The following is a 22311-nucleotide window of genomic DNA, read 5'->3' on the forward strand; positions in this document are numbered from 1 at the left end:
GCCAACTCCAAGAGTTGGGCGTGGCATTGTCAAGCTTTTCACTTTTCTGCACTTACTATATCATAGTCCCCTCTCTGACTCACAGACAGCAACCGCCAGCAGAAGCAAGTCCAGCCAGGTAGCTAACGCGGGCGGCCTGGGGTTTCGCGGGGCATGACGGGCGGAGGGGCGTGGCCAGAGCCGAGGGGCGTGGCCAGAAGAGGCGCGGGCACGCGCACATAGCACGCGCCGTGCGCGGCCCCGGCGGCGGCGGGGTTCGGTGGGCTGCGGTCCGCGCGCCGCCGCGGCCGCCCGCTTCGGAGGCGGGAGGGACGGACGGAGAAGGCGCGGGCCCGACGGAAGCCATGTTTGTGGCGCGCAGCATCGCGGCGGACCACAAGGATCTCATCCATGATGTCTCCTTCGACTTCCACGGGCGGCGGATGGCGACCTGTTCCAGCGACCAGAGCGTCAAGGTGCGCGGGGAGCTCTCGCGCGGGGCCGAGGCCTCGCGGAAGGGGCCGCGGCACGCGGGTGCCGTCGCGAAGGCGGCCGCCACCGATTCGGGGACGTGTGTGGCCGGCACCCCGAGCCCGCGAGGTCCCGCCGTGCGGAAGCCGCGGCCCGCCCGCGCCGCCAGGCCGCCGCGTATTGTGGAGTCACCGCGCCGCGGCCCGCTTCTGTGCGCCTGCGCGGGACTCCGTGCGCGCTCCCGCCGCGGGGCCGCGCGCCGGACTCGTGCTTCTCTCGCACGCGGGCAGTGGGGTGCAGAGGCACGCGGGCCGGGGGCGCACGGTCCAGCGGCCTCGGGCGGGGTCGTTTCGCGACCTGCTGCTCTGGGGGAGCCGTGGTTTGAAGTTCCTACGCTAGTTTAGTCCGGGGAGACTTGACTCTTTGGGACCCAGACATCTCAAGTCGGTTCCCGGCCGAGGGCTCCGTCCTTCCCCTGGACACGTTCTTTTCCTTCTGTCCGGGTGGCATAGCTCGCGGTTATTCCTGGTTCTTGGTGGGAGAAAACTCGCAGTTCTCTGCCTGCTGCTGGGAGCTTCAAAACTCTGACCAGCGGGCGTAGACTGCTCTGGCACGCAGAAAATCGTTCCCAGGAGATCGCATTTTGGTTGGGTCACTGGTGAATAGACTGGAGGCGGCAGTGTGGATTATTTGCATTTTCGACCACTGCAAAGTAACCATAGAAGATTTTTTTCACTTGAAAAAAAGAAAAAGTCGGGTTATGATACCAGTGATTCCTTCAAAGGATTTTATTGACGAGTGGGTTTCGCTTTTAAACTGGTGCTGCCAAATTTATGGATTGATTATATGATGTTAAGGCTCTAAAGAGGATTAGGATCGGTTTTTTAAAAATTAATTTTGTTATGGTGAAATACTAATTTTAACTGTGCCACTGTAGTTCAGTTGCATTAAACTCAGCTTTTCCATGCAACCATCATCACTACATCCTTAAACTTTTTCCTTTCACCCTAAATTGAAACTCAGTTTTCAGTGTTGCCTAGGATCAAAGCCATGTCCCACACGGGAGAGGCATGCTCACTACCACTGAGTACCTCCCTGACCCTCAAGAGGTCATAGTTAAGATGGGATAACTTGTTTTTGTGTCTGTAACACTTTGTTTATAACCATGAGCCATCCACCTTTTGGCTATTGTGAATAAATAATAGAAAATGTCACCTATTATTACTGAATCTTGAAGTAGCTTTCCCAGTTTGTAGGTTTCCTCCATAGGTTTCAGAAGCAGTGTTGCAGTGAAAGTCCTTAACAGTTTTAAGTTTTAAAAAATACTTATTTTGAGTGGCCATTCCTTGGAGATTCTCAGCAGCTGTCTGGGTTGATGATGCAGTGCTTGGGCCTCGCAATATGGTGCTGCTTGGCCAGTGATGCTGGGGCCACTGTTATGCTGGTAGGAGGGGTTGGGGTGGAGGGAGACAGGACAGGCAGTTCCATCATCACACTCTGGGCCTTTTGCGTCAGAGCACATGTTCCAACTCTGTAAACTATTTTTCAGGTCCTTTTCTATATGTGTTTTTGTTTAAATAAAATGATTTACTTGGACTGGTTCCAGTAGAGAAACTTAAGGAGATTGTGTGTATGTGCGCGCGCACACACACATATACACACACACAAATATTATATATATATACACACATAACTTTTTTTGGGGGGGGTCACACCTGGCGATGCACAGGGGTTACTTCTGGCTCTGTACTCAGGAATTACCCTTGGCTCTGCTTGGGGGACCATATGGAATGCTGGGAATTGAACCTGGGTTGGCTGCGTGCAAGGCAGGGATGGCCGCTGTGCTGTCGCTCCAGCCCCCTACACATAACTTTTAAGAAAAATTACATTGTACTATAATTTATTCTACCAGGAACACTATTGCCTGTGCCAGTCACTGGCATTCTCTTTCAATCTTAAATTCTTTTTTTTTTTGCTTTTTGGGTCACACCCAGCTGATGCTCAGGGGTACTCCTGGCTCTGCACTCAGGAATTACTCTTAGCGGTGCTTGGGGGACCATATTGGGTGCTGGGAATTGAACCCAGGTTGGCTGCATGCAAGGCAAATACCCTACCCGCTGTGCTATTGCTCCAGCCCCTCAATCTTAAATTTTTTGATAAGGTACACATAATGTAAAATTTACCATTTCAGCCACTTTTAAGAGTACAGCTCAGTGGTATGGAATACAATTAGATTTTTGGTAATGGCAGGCAGCCAGTACCACCATCCATCTTTGAATTTATTCAGTGGTATTCAGGGCTGCTCCTGACTCTGGTCAGGGGACCATATGGGATTCTGGGGATCAAACCTGGTCATCCATGTGAAGCAAATGCCCTACCTGCTATACTACATCTTCTTCCCCATATCTTTTTTTTTTTAATTTAAAAAATTAAAAAAATATATTTTTATGAAGTTGTTTAAATTTTTAAAAATAAATTATTTTTATGTTGTTCACTATAAAAACCAGCCCCCGGAACCGCGCGGCCGCATTCGCGGCCACGCGACATCCTATTATGACATCTTATTATTTCATTCCTACTTTGGACAAACTGGCAGGCTACCGAATGTAGCCTACCCACACGGCAGAGTCTGGCAAACTCCCTGTGGCGTACCCAATATGCCAAATACCAGTAACAATGATGGGTCTCATTCTCCTAAAGAGCCTTGAATATAATCTCAGGGCTAGGATGAAGGAGTCGTTACTGGGGCCTGCTCCAGGCAATTGACGATTAATAGGATGATTTGTGATTGTGATTGTGATGTTGTTCACAATAATTTATTACATTCAGTATTCCAACACCAGTTCCACCACCATTACACCTTCCTACCACCAGATTTAAAATTTTTCCACTCCCTCTCCAAAGCCTGCCTAAATAATAAAGCAGGATGTAAATAACTTATTTTGTATTGCTTCTTATGAATAATCAGCTAAAAATGATCCAAAAAAGTTTCCTTAGAGGAAGATGTATGAAGATTGTGGTATCTTACCCTGGAGCTATTAAGCTCTTGTATAAGAGATTACTAACATGTTATAGGTTGAGCCTTGTGTGCTGATATATTTACATACAAACACAACAAACACTGCCCTCCCTTTGTTCATCAATTTGCTTTAGCAGGCCCAGTAACATCTCCATTTTGAGACTTGTTACTGTGTTTCACATATTGAATACATCATGGGTAGCTTGCCAGGCTTTGCCCAGTGGTGAGATACTCTCAGTAGCTTGCCCAGCTCTCCGAGAGGGGTAAGGTAAAGGTAAGGTAAAAGGCCCTCCCATTGATCGTCGATTTGCTTGAGCGGGCCCAGTAACGTCTCCATTGGAGACTTTGTTGTTACTGTGTCTGGCATATCGAATACTCTCGGTAGCTTGCCGGGCTCTCCAAGAGGGGCGGAGGAATCGAACTCGGGTCGGCCATGTTGGCCGCTTGTAAGGCGAACGCCCTACCCGCTGTGCTATCGCTCCGAGAGGGGTGGAGGAATCAAACTCGGCTCGCCTGGGCTGGCTGCTCACAAGGCAAATGCCCTACCGCTGTGCTATCGCTCCTGTAATATTTTTATTACTTATATTTTATATATTTTTTTAATCAAGATTGATTGTCTTCTACTTTACACCCCATCAAGTGTAGTATGCTACTCTTGGTATATCAGGGCATTGGGTATGAGATATCAAGTGTCCCTAAATGCGGCCACACACTCCAGGAATTCTAAAATTTTAATAGGGTGCTACGGCTGGAGTTAACTTTTTTAACTGGATGGTGACTTTGGAGTCCAGAGGCATCTCTGTAGTTTGTTGCTCTCTTCCAAGATTTATTTGTTGAGTCTCTGGATCATGGCTGCAAATGAGCTTATATGGTGCCAGAAGCAGTTTGTGGGCATGACTGCCAGGCTCCTGGAAGAACAGAGAGAAGGGGGGAGGCAGCCCATTCCCAACTGTGTGAGCCTGGAAATTTCTGTCATAAAACTTGCATATCTGAGTTTTTCAGCCACCCCCATGTCTCAACTCTTAATTCCCAGCAGTAGTTCCACATTCTTCTTACAGCCCCTGGTACAGTCCCTATTTTGTGTCCTTCTGAACTGTCTACTCTTGAACCTCATAAAAAGTGAAATCAGAAATATTTGGTTTTGTGGGTTTGGCTTGTTTGCTATTCATACACATTATAGCATATGTCAGAATTTCTTTTTGAGGCTGAATTAATGCTCCATTGTATTGAATACGGCACATTTTCTTTATCATGCATGTGTTTGGATTTGGATTGATTCTGCATTTTAGCTATTGTGAAGCATGGTGCTCTGAACCTGGTATAGAGCCATGATCTCTTCAAGATTCTGTTTCCAATTCTTTTGGGTATAAACCCAAAAATGATACTGTTGGATCATGTTAATTCTGTTTTCAGTTTTCCAAGGAACCTTACAAAGTTTATAGCTATATATATATATATTTTTTTTTTAACATACTAAAATGCCATCCTTTTAGTAAGATTTATCCAAAGTCTTTTCCTAGTGTTTCATGGGCCAAAATTTCAGGTTTTAATTTTTTTTGACCACACCTGATGATACTCAGGGGTTACTCCTGGCAGTTCTTGGGGAACCATATGGGTTGCTAGGGATTGAACCCAGGATGGCTGTTTGCAAAGTAAATGCCCTCCCTGTTGTACTATTGTTCCAGCCTCCAGGATTTGATTCTTTTAGGTTTTTTTTCCCCCCTGGGTGCAAAGTTTGTTTTGTTTGGGGTTGGGGGTTGGATCACACCCAGCTATACTTTATGCTTAGTCCTTATTCTGTGCTTAGGCAGGGCTTACCGGACCCTTATGTGGTGCTGGGGTACTGAACCCAAGCCAGCTGCATGCTAGTACCCACCCTGCTGTTCTTTCTGGCCCTTTTAAATTTCCCTCTCCCAGTTTGCTCTCACCGCCCCTTCCCTTTCTACCCTTTATTGCCATGTGGGAGGGTGGCAGCTCACATGCTTGACTGCATTGGCTAGAGGTGGCACCGTCATTGGTATCTTGGGCGAGCAAGGCAGGCTCTCTACCCTAGAGATAGAGACTCTTTCTCTGCTCTTTCCTCTCCATCTTAGGGGAAGGACTTCTGATGCAGCTCTAGGTTAGGACAGATGACTAGAGTAACTTTATAGCAAGTTCTGACTTGTGCTTTATATAAGTTTTTTTTGTGTGTGTGGTTACATCAATAGTATATAAATTTGTTGGCATAATGTCAAATATATCTGGAATTAATTTGTATTCTCATTTTAGTATTTTATTACATTTTTTTGGTCTTTTTTTGGGTGGGTGGGTCACACCCAGCAATGCTCAGGGGTTACTTCTAGCTCTGCACTCAGGAATTACTCCTGGTGGTGCTTGGGGGACCATATGGGATGCTGGGAATCGATCCCTGGTCAGCCGCATGCAAGGCAAACACTCTACCTGCTGTACAACCGCTCCAGCCCCAACATTTTAGTATTTTAAAGACCGAAAGTATGAGACTTAGTAGCATCAGACACCCTGCTACTAGAGTTAAATTTGATCCAAATTGTGGGAATAAGAAAATACACTGGGAGTTGAAAAGTACATCTTGTTACTGCAGTGCCTAGTTTGTTTGTGGGTGGGACCACCCAACATTGCTTTCATGTTTGTTACATATATGGTCGATCCTCATTATTTGCAGATTTATCAAGTCCAGACCAATACCTAGAGGCTTTGTTGACATAAACAGAGTGGCAGAAAATAGGCATCACTCAGTGTGCTTTTTCCTAGCTGACGTCTGTTTGGTACTACTTTAAAAAAAATGTTTGTTCTCTTTATCATTTCAAAGTTTAAAATGGTCCCAAGCATAGTGCTGACATGTTTTGTAAGTGCAAGAGGACTGTGTGATGTGCCCTCTGGAGAAACTATGCCAGGGAATATTTATTCAACCTTGAATATAGTGCTGTTGACCATGAATTTATTGTTAACAAATGAGTGATTTTTGTTGTTGTTTCGGAGAACACCTGGCAGTGCTCAGGTGTAACTCTTGGCTCTGCACTCAAGAATCACTCCTCTCATGCTCAGGGAACCATGGGATGCCAGGATAGAACCTGGGTTGGCTGCATGCACACACACACAGCTCCACAGGCTGAGTGCATGCTTTTTGTAGAGGAGATCTGGGTTCCATCCTTGGCACCAAATTGTTTTGTATTCTTAACTGGGAGTAGCCCCCATCAGTGCCAGATGTGGCCCCCAAACTCAAAATAAAGAACTAAAAATAAAATGAAAGGTGTTAAACGATAATTGCAACACACACAACTGGTTGTCTGGATTAGTTGATTGGTAAATATGCTGCCAGCAGAAACTCCTGTGAATGAATTACACTTTTCTATTTCCCTGTAGGAAAGTTAAGTATTCACTAGTCCTATGTACATGACAACTTTGTAGGCCATAAATACTGCACATTAGGAGGCAGACTATTACTGAATTATCTACTTCTTCGAGTACATGCTTAGACTAGTGTCTGAGACACTCGAACTCTTTGCACATATTAGATTGATGATATGAATGTTTATTTCCTGGTGGTAGGCTTGTGGATTTTATATTCCTTTCTGTACGAGGGTACTTTGGGTTAATATTTTTCATATTCATTTATTGAAATTCTTTATCTAAAATATTTATTTTTATAGGTCTGGGATAAAAGTGAAAGTGGAGATTGGCATTGTACTGCTAGCTGGAAGGTTAGTATCTTTACAACTCAATTTAATTACAACACGTTATTTACATTGTAGTGATTTGCTTTGTAATTAATTTTGTTTAATTGGAAATGTTTGAAGGTGTTCAGTGACTTAGTTGTTTAGTGTTGAGAAAATTATAAGATAAAATGTAACAGTAATATACTTAAGAAAATTTGTAGTTCTTGGGGCCAGAGAGAGAGTACTGTGGGTATGGCATTTGCATTGCATGAAATGAACCTGAGTTTGATCCCAGGTATCCCATATGGTCCCCTGAGCCCACAAGAAATTAGTCCTGAGTGTGAAATCAGGAGTAAACTGAGCATAACTGGGTGTGCTCCCCCCCCCCCAAATCCCCTCCCAAACCAAAAAACAACAAACTAGTTTTGGGTGCTGGAGAGAGAGTATAATGGGTTCAATCCCCTGCACCACAAACTGTATCCTGAGCCCCTACCTGGAGTGATCCCTGAGCACAGAAGCAGGAGTAATACCTGAGCACTGCTGCATGTACCACAAAAAAAATAAAAGAAACTTGTACTTCTATTGTATACAAACAAATCCAAAAATTTTAGGTTTTCAGTAATTTATAGCTTTTTGGGTCGCACCTGGCAATGCTCAGGGATTACTCCTGGCTCTGCACTCAGGAATTACTGTTGGCGATACTCAGGAGACCATATGGGATATCGGGGATCGAACCTGGGATTGCCTTGTGCAAGGCAAGCGTTCCACAAGCTGTTCTATTGCTCTGGCCCCAGATTTTCAGTATTTTGTACTTATCTTTTCCCTTGACATATTTTAAGTGGTCATGATACTTTGTAATTTAAATATTTATTTATTTTGGATTTGGGGCCATGCCCAGCAGTGCTTAGGGCTCTCTCCTGGCTCTGTGTTCAGGTATCCCTTCTGGTGGGCTTGTGGTCAGCTGTGTGCAAGGACAGCAGTTTACCCACAATACTAGCTCTCTGGCCCTAACTTTTAACTTTAGAATTCAGTGTTAAATTGGATAGCTTTGTCAACTCCTATCAAACTAAAATGATCTGTCTGGTTTCTTCCAAGTAAAATCAAGTATGAGTGAAATGTGAGTCAACTTGGATTTCTTTTTAATTCATCAGACACATAGTGGATCTGTGTGGCGTGTGACATGGGCTCATCCTGAGTTTGGACAGGTTTTGGCTTCCTGTTCGTTTGACAGAACAGCTGCTGTATGGGAAGAAATAGTAGGAGAATCAAATGATAAACTTCGAGGACAGAGTCATTGGGTAAGTCATTTATTATTTTTTCTGAAGTCTAGAGCCGAGTCCCCCTCATTGTCCCTGTGCCATAGGTAGACTAAGAGGCTGAGTTTGTTTTTTTGATCATTTTGCTGTCCCTTTTTTTAAAAAAAAACAACTCTCTCTCTCTCTCTCTCTCTCTCTCTCTCTCTCTCTCCTCTCTCTCACACACACACACACGAGATCATCTGGCATTTGTCTTTTTTTTTCCGATTTAATTTTAATTTAATTTAGTATGACCCCTTATAGAACAATTTCATCTAGGAGTTTAGTAGTACCTCTTGGTGAGTCTGTACACTATACCTTTATCTACTCACCTGTTGTGGATACAGTTAGTTGGGTTGTTTCCATGTCTTGGCACAGCTATATGGCATTGCACTACCCCCCTTGTTGTTGCCGTTGTTGCTACTGCTGCCATGATTGGGTTGCACACTTGAGGTGCTTGTTTATGGGGGGGGGGGGTTCTTGTGCTTTCAGTTGCGGTGTACACTTTGGGGTGGAGGGCACAGGCAGTGAGGTACACAGGGCCTGGGTGTCAGGCCTTGCAGTACTCAGCCTGGCTGTGTGTGAGCTGGGTTGTGTGTGACTGCTGGGTCCCGTGATCCCCTGACAAGCACCACAGCTAAATGCAAGCGACCGCAGTGAGCTTATCTGCAAACACCACAACTGAAGGGTGTAATGATCAGGGCCAGTTTGTGCATTCCAGTCAGCAGCGTAGCAGCAAAGGGAGGAGAAGGGGAAGGCATGAACCCAAAGGCATTTTTTTTTAGACGGCTTTATTTTATTTATTTATTTTGGTTTTGGGGCCTCCCGACAATTCTCAGGGGTTACTCCTGCCTCTGCTCTCAGGAATCACTCCTAGTGGTGTTTGGGGAACCATTTGAGGTGTTGGGGCTTAAAACTGAGTCGGTTGTGTGCAAGGCAAACACCCTACTCACTATCCCTCCGGACTCCCAATGGCATTTTTACATGATTTAGTATAGACTTTATAAGGCCAATTTTCTTCTGCCTTCAGTGAAGTAATTAATTACAAGTACTTGTTACTCATTGCCAGTTATGTATGTTTGGTATTTGCCAGATGCTTTGTAAGGAATTGAGCACCAGTGTTTAAATAACCTTCAGGCCAAAATTATCATCCTAGTAAATGGTAAAAGAGTTCTGTGTGATGTCAGACTTGTCCTCTTTCCACTTTTTGTAATTTATTTATATATTTTTTGCACTTGTTTAAATTCCATTGTTAAGTTACTACACTTCTTTTTCAGGTTAAAAGGACAACCCTTGTGGATAGCAGAACATCAGTGACTGATGTGAAATTTGCTCCCAAGCATATGGGTCTGATGTTAGCCACCTGTTCAGCTGATGGTATAGTGCGAATCTATGAGGCACCCGATGTCATGAATCTCAGCCAGTGGTCTCTGCAGCATGAGATCTCATGTAAGCTAAGCTGTAGTTGTATTTCCTGGAACCCTTCAAGGTAAGCCTAACGCAGCAAACTGCTGATAATGTATTCTGTTGAAAGTAGTAAAGCTAAGTGTTGCTTTTATACAGTCATGAAGCCTTCCGGAATTGCTTAAACACCACACCAGTGACCAAAGTGCCCCCCTCCCTCCACCAGTGTCCCAAAGGCGCCTCCCTGCCCTCCACCTACAGCCTCCCACGAACACTTGTTTTTGACTGTGAAATAAGATAATTCTCAACTCAGGTTGTTAATTGGGATATTTCATAATTTTATGCCATGTTATTATAAATATACATATAGTCCTCATTCAAATACTTAACATGTATAAACAAAATAATTTTAGAACACTAAAAGAAAAGTTTATGTGGTATAGAGAATACTGTGGAATTGACATCTCCTCGGCCAGTAATTTTATTCCTACAACACTTCGCAGTTTACTTGGTATTTCTCTCAGGTGATTTAAAACTATAAATCTTTAGTAATAACCAATTTTTTAATTACATTATAAATTAATCTGAGTAAGGGAGGGAGGCAGTGGAAACCATACAGGTAATTGGGACTAGTTACAAATAATGATTCAAGTTAGAGTTCAGGCCAGTGGAGTTCCTTGTCATTGCTGCTTTTATTTTGCATTTCTCAAAATAAATTAATTTCTCACTTCCGAAGAGAATAATGTGTGACTGATGCCTTCAAGTGGGGTAGTTTTTTACTGCTTTTCTTCCACTTGTCTCTCTCCCTCTTCCCCCCTTCCTCTTCAAGATATTTTTTGTCCGGATGGGGTGAGGAGTGGCCCACACCCGGCAGTGCGCAGGGCTTATTCCTTGCTCTGTGCTCGTGTCATTCCTGGTGGTGTGGGGTGACTTTATGTGGCTCCGAATCCAGGTTCATCAGGTGGAAGGCAGGTGCTGTACTATGTCTCTGGTTCTCAAGTTTTTCTTTATCATGATTTTGGTTTTACAGAATTAATTTCCATCCCATAGTTAATGAGCATTTTTTTTTCAGAAAGAAAATTGTCTTTTATTTAAAAATAAAAAAATCTGTAGAATGCTTGAAATCTTGTCCATAGGAAAAGGTGTTTTAAGCGGTGCAGAAGAACCGTATTCACAGTTCCAGCTCATGTATTTCCAAGGACGACCCTCTAGGGTGAGGTTCTGGCATGTGTATGGCAGGGGTCTAGGCTGTGGAGATGTGATGCCTTGAGGGTTGTAGAGCAAGTTGATGCCAGTATTTTAAAAATTCTATGAAATGTATTTTACGTTATGTAAAATTGCTTTTTTATTTTCACTTTTAGCTCTCGTGCTCATTCCCCTATGATAGCTGTAGGAAGTGATGATAGTAGTCCAAATGCGATGGCCAAGGTTCAGATATTTGAATATAATGAAAACACCAGGTTAGTACTGCTTTGGTCTTAATTATCCTGAATTACACCTAATTTAAAAAAGTTATTCTTTTATTAACTGAATGATGCATTGCTTTTTACATATTCTTATGATATGCTAAGTTGTAGGTTTGTATAATGTAAATGATACAGAGGCGAAGGTAATTGAGTTTTCATTATGTACCATGTTTAGGTTAAAAATTGTAAAAGATGGTTATGAATTTTATAAATTGGAAGAGAGGATACTAAGACTTTTCACCTGTGGGGGTTAATCTAGTTTATGGCGACCAGAAGAAAACCTGTGGATGGGTAGAAGTTATCCAAACAACAAAAGTAGAAAATACCAGGTAGAAAAAGCTGTATGTGATAAGGCCTGTGAACAAGAAACCCATTATTTTTTGGTGTGCTTGGAAGGTAATAGTCAAAGGAATGTGGTGAGAATCTGCAAGATCTAAATTCAATATTTAGAATTTTTTGTGGTGGGGGGCACATCAGGCAGTGCTCAGGGCTTTCTCAGGCTCCTTGTTCAGGGCTCACTCCTCCTGTGGACTCAGAAGACCATATGGGAGACTGGAGGTCAAACCCAGAGAGGATGTATTCAAGGCAAGTGCCCTACTTACTATAGCTCTCGCCCCAGAGATTTTTATCTCAGAGTAGTATGAAGCCATGAAAAGTTTATATCTGGAGGAATCATTAATAATAATAATTAGTAGTAGTTTAACTATTCACTATGGATGTGGAAAGTATGTTTTATGGAGGGAAACATTCAATGGGTACAGGATTAGAGAGCTATTATAAGACATCAGGTAGCATATTTTAATGATTTTTAAAATAGTGGAGCAGTGTTGGTTGGAGATCAGGAGAAGTGGACAATTTCACACAATTTTGTAAGTTATATCAAGAGAACCTGGCAGACAGTTGGACGTGAAAGGTGAGGAAGAGGTACAGAGCTGTTAGGATAATTTCCAGAGTTCTTGCTTAATTGTTCAGTAGATAATGTGTATTTTCTTGAGGTAAGGAACTCTGGAAATTTATAGGGTTAGAGAGAGTTTAGAAACATATTCAGAAAAATTAATTTGGGTCATATTAAGTTATCTGCAACAGCCTTGAGAGTTGTAATCACTTTCAGAATTGTATTCAGAATCTTGTAAGAGAAAAAGAGCATCCATCAGGGGACCCAGAGACTAATGGTGTAGACAAAACACTTGGTAATATCATATATTGGTTTGGTGGGGCAAGAAATAGTCTAATTGCCCTAGATCCTGCAGTTCAGAAGTTTGAATTTTTGGGCCATACCTCGTTGTGTTCAGGACTTACTCCTGGCTTTGTGCTCAGGAAATTCCTGGTGGCACTTTGGGGACCATATGGGAGTTCCAAGGATCCATTCAGTGTTGGCATATATAAGGCAAGTGCCATATCAGGCCCATTACTTGATTTTTAAGTTCCTACAGCTGTGTTCTGCCTTCCTGGAGTCTTGATTTTTCTCTTGTCTGCAGCATAGCTATTCTGCACAGCTTGTTGTAGATAAATAGAATTGTCAGGATAAGTTAGACTTTGCTAAAGTTCCTTTATCAATCACTGTAATCTCAAGTCTGATTTCTATCTGTTTCACTTTTTTATTTGGGCTCAAATGTTTAGAAAATTAAGTCCCTCCCCTTTTAAAAATTAAATTGTGGGCAGGGGTGGGGTGGTTTGGGCCATATCTGATACAGTGCTCAGGGATCACTACTGGCAGTGCTTGAGGGAGCATGTGTGGTGCTGGGGATTGAGCTAAATTGACCACAAGCAAGACAAGCATCTTAATCCCTTGTATTATCACTCCGGTTTGTTATTTTAATTTTTAAGTTTCATTAAGTTTAATGGTTACTATTTAGGTCTCATGTTTATGTAAGGTTTTGATGTACACAGTTACCACACCTCACCACCATCAAAGTGTCCTGTGTTCAAGTATTTATTATCATTTGATACTGTCCATTCTTGTTTGATTTCTCTATATACCACAGATGAGATCATTCAGTATTTGCCCTCCTCCCTCTGACTTGGTTTAAAGTTAACTTATGTTATACCCTTCACTTCATCTAAGCTGCACTGAACAACAAGATTCTGTCTTTTTTTACTTTTACAATTTAGTAGTATTCCATTGTTTATATATGCAACAACTTCTTTATCCATTCATTTGTCCTGGAATATTTGGTTTTTCCCATATCCTAACTCTTGTACTGTGAGCTTAAACAGGTATATATTTTTTGGAGTAATTTTTTTGTATTTTGGAGTTAGATGCCTCAGTTACTTTTTTGTTTTGTTTTATTTGGGGCCAGACCAGTGGACAGGACTTACTCCTGGCTCTGCACTCAGCGATCACTCTTGTTGGGGCTTGGGGTGCCAGGAGTGCCAGGGATCTAATCTGGGTTGACCTGTGCAAGGCAGGTGTCCTACCCATTGAACTATTGCTCTGGCCCTTAATTATCCTTAAAAAAAATGGCTAATAAATCCAGATCTCATTCTAATTAAGTTTTTGTTAAATTATGTTAAATTATTTTAAAAGAAATCAAAGGAAAGAATCTGGAGGCTATTAGTATTCTTAGGGTTGCCATAGCAGATTACTCCAAACTCTTCTCTCATAGTTCTGGAGGCTAGAAGTAAAAGCCAAGATGTCATCAGGATTGTCTTTTTTTCCTGAGACTCTTCCTTGTCTTGTCCTATTTCAGTGGCTCCAGGAGTTCCTTGTGTTGTGGCAGCAGAACTCCAATTTTGCCTTTGTCTTCACATGAATTTTTAAAATTTGTTTTTCTTTTGTCTTTCATAAGAGCAAACACTTTGGGTCTCGAGTCTGCCCTAAATGTGGAGTAATCTCATCCTTAATTATATCCTCAAAGACACCTTTTTCAAATAGAACATTTATAGTTCAAGGAGTGTGAGTCATCCTCACATTTCATTGTGAACCATGTGAAAATAAAACTGAGGTATCTTGACAGGGTGATTAAAAAAAGTTTCTGAAATTTTCAATGTGAATTGTGTTTTCAATAGGAAATATGCAAAAGCTGAGACCCTCATGACAGTTACAGACCCTGTTCATGATATTGCATTTGCTCCAAACTTGGGCAGGTCTTTCCATATTTTAGCCATAGCGACCAAAGATGTGAGGATTTTCACACTGAAGCCTGTGAGGTGAGTTCTTGAAATAATTAACACTCTAAGATGTTATTTGTGATGCTCTTTGCATTTACTTTGTGGAATAGAGAGTAGAGGCAGCTGTGAGGGCCGATTTATAGCTGTCAGGTATAAATTCATGGTCTTGTGTTTTATTTAGCTTGTGATTTTGAGCCTCTAAATTCGTGTTTCTCAAAGTGGAACACTGGTGTTTTCTACACTGACTGGGAGTGGTGGGGGAAACTGAAATGGTCTAGCAGACTAGTTACCTCAGGTACAGCTGTGGGGGCACTTTCTGAGTGATATTCAGATGCTGAGTGATGTTTTTTGTTTTTTTGTTTCTTTTTGTTTCTTTTCTTTCTTTTTTTTTTGGGAGGGAATAGCAGATCAAGTTAGTTTGGGACCTCTGCTCTAAGTGTCCTCAAACTTTTGAGGGACACACAAATTCCTGTCATTTCTTTCTTCTGTGACATAGTAACCAAAAATAAATTTCTGTGGTAAAATCAAGCAGGTGTGGAGCGTCAAAGAAAAGTGACATGAGCTTATGGGGGAGAGCAGCGCAGATGAACACATTCTTACATAATAAAACGGCAAATATGTGAGACCGTTAGTATTTTTTTACTTAAAGAAACTTCTTATTAACAGGAAAGAGCTTACTTCCTCTGGTGGGCCAACAAAATTTGAAATCCACATAGTGGCACAGTTTGATAATCATAATTCTCAGGTGTGGCGAGTTAGTTGGAATATAACAGGAACAGTACTAGCATCTTCAGGAGACGATGGTTGTGTGAGATTATGGAAAGGTAAGATGTCAATAAAGGAATTACTGCTTTATATTGTTACTTTGGAATTTTTTCCTTAGAAATGTAAATTTTAATATTTTGGAAAACATTTCTGCAGTTACTTGCAAATTATTACCTTATATTTGTTATTTGAAATCTTTATCAGATTATCTGATTTGTAGTTGCTAATAATTAAGTGAAATACTAAGTTTACATGTAGACAATCACTTTTAAAATTAAAAGTAAAACTACAGCTGATTATATAGTATCTTTAATGAAAAGATACTATTTGCTGTATGTGTAACTTGTTGACCTTTACCACACCCAGATTATGACTATAGTCATCACTTACTAAGTAATTGCTTCAGCCTTCCAATCCTTTCTCAAAAACCTTGTATCTTCCCTATGTCTACACCTTCCAGAAATTCAATAATCTGATGTGAAAAGATAGTACAGCAGGTAAATTGCTTGCCTTTTATATGACAACCTAGTATGATCCCCAGCACTGTGTATGTTCTGCCAGGCGCAGCCAAGAGTGATCCCTGAGCACAGAACCAAGAAGAGTAAGCCCTTAGCCCTGGTGGGTGGTACAAAACAAAGAACAAAATGAAACAAAAACCCAAAAGTTCAACAATCTTGGTTTTATCAGTTCTCAAAGTGTCTTACAAATGCCACACTTAGGGAGGTTCACTTTTTGCTTTGCTTGTCTGATGATGGTTTTTGTAATGTGGTCCACACTTTTTCTGTTATCTTCTGGACTGAGACATCGCAGACTTAGGATTTAAAATTCTAGTTTACTTCAGTTACCCTGAACAGTTGCTGTTTTATAAAATGTAGCATAGTTGGGTGTGTGGGCCTTCTTTCAGTTTTAAGCTGTGACAGAGCGAACCAGATTATCTGTCCCTCTGTAATTGGAACTCAAGGATTTTGCTGTTTTTTCCTGTCTCCGGACTTCATGCAGGACCAACCAGCTTCATCCCAGCAAGCTCTCTGCTCTGAATTTTTCTTTTTTTAAAATTTTTATTAGTGACAAACCAAGAGGTACAGTTGTAGACTTACAAATTTTTGTGCTTGGGTTTCAATTATACAATGATTAAGTACCCATCCCTCCACCAGTGCCCGTTTTCCACCACTGCGGATCTCAGTATCCCTCCCACCCCACATCCCCCCCATCCCACCCTGCCTCTGTGGCAGGGCATTTCCTTTTGTTCTCTCTCTCCTTTTGGGTGCTGTGGTTTGCAAAAGAGGCATTGAGTGGCAGTGATGTTCGGTCTATAGTCTACTTTCAGCATGCTTCTCCCATTCTGGGAGGATCCTCCCAATACCCTTAATTTGGTGCTCCCTTCTCTATCTGAACTGCCTTTTCCCCAGCATGTGTGATTGGCCTCCAAAACATGGAGTAAACCTCCTGGTACTTACCTCGGCTATACTTGGGTGTTAGTCTCCTATTTTGTTACTTTATGTTCCCCAGATGAATGCAATCTTTCTATATCTATCCCTCTCTGATTCATTTTGCTTAGCATGACGCTTTCCATGTAGTATCACTTGTATGTAAATTTCATGACTTCATCTTTTCTAACAGATACATAGGTACTCCTTAGTGTAGATGTACCAAATCATCTTTTCTCGGGCACTCAGGTTTTTTCCAGATTCTGGCTATTGTAAAGAGTGCTGCAATGAACAAACAAGTGCAGATGTCACTTCGACTATACTTTTTTGCCTCTCTTATTGCTGGGTCAAATGGGAGCTCAATTTCTAATGTTTTGAGAATCGTCCATACTGTTTTCCAAAAGGGCTGAACTAGTTGGCATTCCCACCAGCAGTGAAGGAGGGTCCCTTTCTTGCCACATCCTGCCAGCACCGGTTGCTTTTGTTCTTTTGGATGTGGGCCAATCTCTGTGGTGTGAAATGATACCTCATTGTGGTTTTGATCTGCATCTACCTGATGAGTAATGATGTAGAGCATTTTCTCATGTGCCTTTTAGCCATTCAGATTTCTTCTTTGAGAAAGTTTCTGTTCATTTCGTCACCCCATTTTTTGATGGGGTTGGATGTTTTCTTCTTGTGGAGTTCAACCAGTACTTTGTATATTCTTGATATCAATCCCTTGTCAGATGTGTATTCAGCGAATATCCTTTCGCATTCTGTTGACTGTCTTTGTATTTTGGTCATTGTTTCTTTTGAGGTGCAGAAGCTTCTTAGTTTAAGATAGTCCAATTTGTTTATCTCTGTTTTCACTTGCTCAGCCAGTGGCATGACATCTTTGAAGATACCATTAGCTTCAATGTCATGGAGGGTTTTGCCAACTTTGTCTTCAGTGTACCTTATGGATTCCGGTCTGATGTTGAGGTCTTTAATCCATTTTGATCTTACTTTTGTACATGGTGTTAGGCAGAGATCTGAGCCCAATTTTTTGCATGTAGTCGTCCAGTTTTGCCAGCACAATTTGTTAAATAGGCTTTCCTTGCTCCACTTCACTTTTCTTGCCCCCTTATCGAAGATTAGATGATCATATGCTTGAGGGGAGATGTCAGTATATTCAACCCTGTTCCATTGGTCTGCAGCTCTGCCTTTGTTCCAGTACCATGCTGTTTTAATTATTACTGCTTTGTAGTAGAGTTTGAAGTTAGGGAGGTTGATTCCTCTGATTTTCCTTTTGCTCTGGATTTTTTGAATTTATTTTCTCTCCTGGCCCACTTTGCATTCAGAGAGTTTGGACAAGCCACTCAGAACTCAAATTTTTGTTAGCTACATACATTATCTGAAGATATTAGGCCCTCACATGACTTTTGAAACCAAGGAGATAATACTGCTGTTCGACATATGCAATTATTTGGAATTTATTATAATGAGAACAACTTTGATACTAAATTTCACACTCTGATAGTACTGAGGCTTAAAGAACCTTGCTAATATTTCTCTTTGGAAGAGGTATGGTGAAGATTTTGGTCTTTTTATTTTGGGGCAACACCCCACATTGTTCAGGCATTACTACTCCTGGCTCTGCATTTAGGGACCATTCCTGGCAATGCTCAGGGACCGTATAGGGTGCTGGAGATCAGACCTGGATTGCCTGCATGCAAGGAAAACACTTCCCGCTGTAGTATTTTTCTGTCCCAGCTTTTATGTTTTTCAAGTTAGTAATTCTTGTCAAATATTTAAATTGCGTTATTTGTGCTTTGTTTAAAAAGATTGTTAACATTTTTCTGAGAAAAATAAAGATCTCTCATGTCTATAGTGATAAGTAATTTAAGGACATGAATACACATTTGTGCCCTGAACATATGTATTAACCTTGTTAATGTATTTGGCCATTTTCCTTTCAGCTAATTACATGGACAATTGGAAGTGTACTGGTATTTTGAAAGGTAATGGGAGCCCTGTCAATGGGAGTTCTCAGCAGGGAAACTCAAATCCTTCCCTAGGTTCAAATACCCCAAATCTTCAAAATTCATTAAATGGATCTTCTGCTGGCAGGTAGGCTCTTTTGTGGGGAAAATAAATTTTTTTTAAAGAAAATCGTTCTGTTACTCATACTAAAGATGTATTATTTAATTGTAACTGGAGAAATTCACAAGATTAAGATTTATGTTTTGAAATTCACATGTTTTAGCTTCATCATGATATTTACAGGTAGATTGTAAGGCTATTATTATTCTGAAGTGTAACCATCAATCAGAAATGTCCTAGATAAGTATTAATGTGTTAGTGCTGATAGTATGCCTTTTGAATAGGGGCAAACTGAAATTTCAAATAAAATACATTAAAACTTTGTAGAAGAGAGTCAGTTAAATGGTTTGCTTTTATGTTTAAAATTTAATATTATAAATGGGAAAATGGTAAATTCTGAGTTCCTGATTTCTAAATATTGAGTATATTTTAGATTCTTGTTTATCTTAAATAATAATGTCATCTAAAGAGCCATCCTCTTGTTTTCATATTCAAATTTCAAAATGTGAATTGTAAGTTAATATTATTTAATATGCCATTGTGAATGATTTAGAATACAATTCAGGAAACTTCAAAGCACAAACTTAAACTGTATGTGATTATCCCTTTGTCAGATTAAATAATCAAAAGACACAAAGACAGTTGTATCCACATTTCCCCAATTATTCTCTTATTGTTATATTTTTACGAAGAAGTTCTTGTATTTGATTTTGTGGTTTTATAGAACTTAACATATTTTAAAGATGATTTCATGGAGCAAAGGACGATAGTGTTGATTTTTTTAAAAAATCTTTGTTTCAGTTGCTGTTTGTATGCATATTTTCTTTTTTAGAAAGCTTTGAAGTTTTGATCTGTATTCTTATTGTGCCAATAACCATGTGTTAGATCTGTGATGCATTTTCCCTTCTCCATTTGTATTATGTCCTTTAACAGAAAGCACAGCTGAGTACAAGCTAACTGGAGTAACTTTGCTGTTTTGCTGCTTGTTGCATGCACACAGGAATGGAAAGTGAGCTCCTTTCCCCCTTCCCCAGCGCCGTTTGACCTCTCCCAAGATACACCAGCAGCCTGCTTACTACTAAACGCAGTCCAAAAGGCCTTTTAAAAAAGTGTATATCATTTTTTTTGTACTAGCCAGTTTAATGACACTATTTGAAACTTTTGAAATATAAATGGAGAGGCTTTTTGTTGAAACTATTGCCACCAAAACAATTTTTTGAAATGTTCTTGAAAGTAATCTGGATTTTTAAATTAAAAGGAAAGTTACCATCCTTATAGATGGGTGAAAGTAAAAGTATCACCTTATCCCACCTGGAGAATATAGACTTATTTCTTTTGTTTTCTAGAACAGTAAGCTAAAATGATGAATTTTTATAATTTTAATTTGGAATTGAATAAATATTTTTCATAAAGATTGTTTTGAGTGCTAATTTGTTTACCTTTTATAGAATTGGTTTATATATGATACAACTCATTTCTTTGTAATATTTATAAAGAATGCAAGGAGAGTAGTAGTAGTAAAATGAAAGTTATTTGACTGTACAGTTTGTAGTCAAACCTATGTATGGTATTGCTTAATTTATAATTGGTAGTAAAATTTAAAGACTTTGTAAATTTTCAGTCCATAAATTTCATTATTCACTAAAGAGATAAATGTTTCTAATTATGCTTGTGTAGTTTTGTGGTAGGATGCTACAGCTTCAGGTCTCCTGCAGGTCACAATTTGGAAACATACTACAAAAGCAGGTTAAAGTTTTGCTAAGATTATTGCATGTCATGAACCTCACCAGTGATTCCGTGTCCCAGAATATTATTTAGCTGGCTGCTTCATTTAATTCATATCCTCTAGAATTCTTTGATGACAAAGTTGTAAATCTTTAAATTGCAAAATTATAAGTGTTACGGGTAAGTTATAGAATGGTAGAATTATGACTGCAGTATGTATTCATTGAGCCCTTTTACTTACAAAATTGTGTAGCTGTTTCTAAGATTTTTGCACAAAAAAAGCTAAGGATGTGCAAAGATTGCGCCTTCAAAAGTATGTTGCAGTAGCTTAGCCTTATTCGTGAAAGTGTATTGAATTTGTGAAAGTGAATTGGTTTTCAGTATCATGTATGCACTAAAGAAAGAAAACAATCTGCTGCTACATTGAATCATTGCTTAATTAAAGAAAACAACTTACTAGTTTTGTAAATTTACAGGATAACATCAAATATATTTCTGAGAGAGAAAATGTTTTAAGTTATAAAATTGTCTTTGTAACATTCACTGATTTTTTTTAACATTTTAAGTTTAACAGATTGTATTATTTTTCAAGTTTCTATACTTGCATAAGCAAGCCTGATTTGAGAAAAGGTCTTGATTTTTCCTATTATGTTCTATTAGTTTTGGCATGAATATACTAAAGCTTTTCTTTTTTTCCAGCATGTGTTTTCTTCTCTTTGGTTCTCTTTGTATTTACTACTTTTCTCTTTTTCTTCTGTTTTTTTTTCTTTTCTTTTTCCCCCCTCCCTCTGTTGTTTTTGTTTGTTTTGGTGTTTTGTTCCTGTCTTCATTGTTTCAGGTATTTCTTTCCCCCTCTGGATTCCCCACGGGCTGGATCGAGATGGTCCAGTAATGCCCAGGTCCTTCCTCCTCCTCCTCCTCCTCCTCCTCCTCCTCCTCCTCCTCTGGTAGAGCACTCTTGCGATGCTGACACTGCCAACCTCCAGTATCCTCACCCTCGCAGACGATCTCTCTCTCGGCCTCTTAATCCCTTACCTGAGAATGAAGGGGTTTAAAACACTGATTTAACACTTAAAGGCCTTACGTACTTGTAAATGCTTTCATTTCTGGCTGCTTTTTGTTTTTCTTCATTTTCTTTCAGAAGATTTTTCTAATTTAGGTTCTGTCTTGCATGTATTACAACAGAACACAGTGTTTGGAACCTAATTTGTGCTTCTGCATCAAAGGCACATTTGCATCTTTGGTTAATAACCTTTGATGAAATGAGACATGTACAAGTAACATTAATTGTAGAATTACACACAGTAGCTGATTTCAAAGTGCCTGTTCTGTACATTTTATTTTGAACTGTTATCATGGTGTTTTCTTATGGTTTGTCATATTGGTTAATGTGAAAGCATATCATCATGAAGTTTACTTTGGCTTTGAGACATTAAAAATATATTTTTTAATTTTACAGGCTAATGTTGCAATTGACTAGTTGTAAAATAAATCATTCCTGTGTATAAAGCAGCAAAACATAATATGGACTGTTTGGTATGACTTTTTGTTTTAATGAAATTGCCTTTCATGACTTGGAATTACTGTTTAAAGTTTTTGTAATTATTCTCCAAGTAGGTTATTTAATAAAAATGTATTTTAAAACATACAAATCTGTTGCTTTATAAGTAATGGAATATCTTCTGTTTGGTAATTAGTAAGGCCTACTCTCCTTAAAATATTATTATGCTTAAAAAAAAAATCCTGTCATAGCTGGGGCTGCCCTCCATGGAGAGCACATATCTGAGGACCTGGGTTGATCTGTAGTACTACCCCCCCCCCCCCCAAAAAAAAAGATAAATTAGCTGGATAGGATGTCTATTTAAAAGGCATAAAGTTAATATGTAGATTTCCATCTGCAGCTAACATCTTGAC

General features: G+C 40.2%; 1 protein-coding gene across 3 annotated transcripts; it reads left to right on the forward strand.

The window, feature by feature from the left end:
* The first annotated feature begins 214 nt into the window (after positions 1-214).
* Positions 215-22040, forward strand: SEH1L (SEH1 like nucleoporin). 3 transcript variants are annotated; one of them, XR_008794228.1, is made up of 10 exons: positions 215-455; positions 7138-7188; positions 8295-8441; positions 9716-9927; positions 11204-11302; positions 14318-14458; positions 15086-15243; positions 18549-18699; positions 19606-19681; positions 21236-21379. XR_008794228.1 is itself a non-coding variant. In XM_056126922.1 (9 exons), the coding sequence occupies exons 1-9, from the start codon at positions 345-347 to the stop codon at positions 21450-21452; spliced, it is 1287 nt and encodes a 428-aa protein (XP_055982897.1). In that variant the 5' UTR covers positions 215-344; the 3' UTR covers positions 21453-22040. The 3 variants fall into 3 exon arrangements, 2 of the variants coding, with proteins under 2 accessions (XP_055982897.1, XP_055982898.1); XM_056126922.1 differs by lacking the exon at positions 19606-19681 and having other exon boundaries at positions 21236-22040; XM_056126923.1 differs by lacking the exon at positions 21236-21379 and having other exon boundaries at positions 19606-20086.
* Positions 22041-22311: the final 271 nt, after the last annotated feature.

The sequence above is a fragment of the Sorex fumeus genome, unplaced genomic scaffold (genome assembly GCF_029834395.1).
Source record: "Sorex fumeus unplaced genomic scaffold, SorFum_2.1 ptg000063l, whole genome shotgun sequence".
Lineage (NCBI taxonomy): Eukaryota > Metazoa > Chordata > Mammalia > Eulipotyphla > Soricidae > Sorex > Sorex fumeus.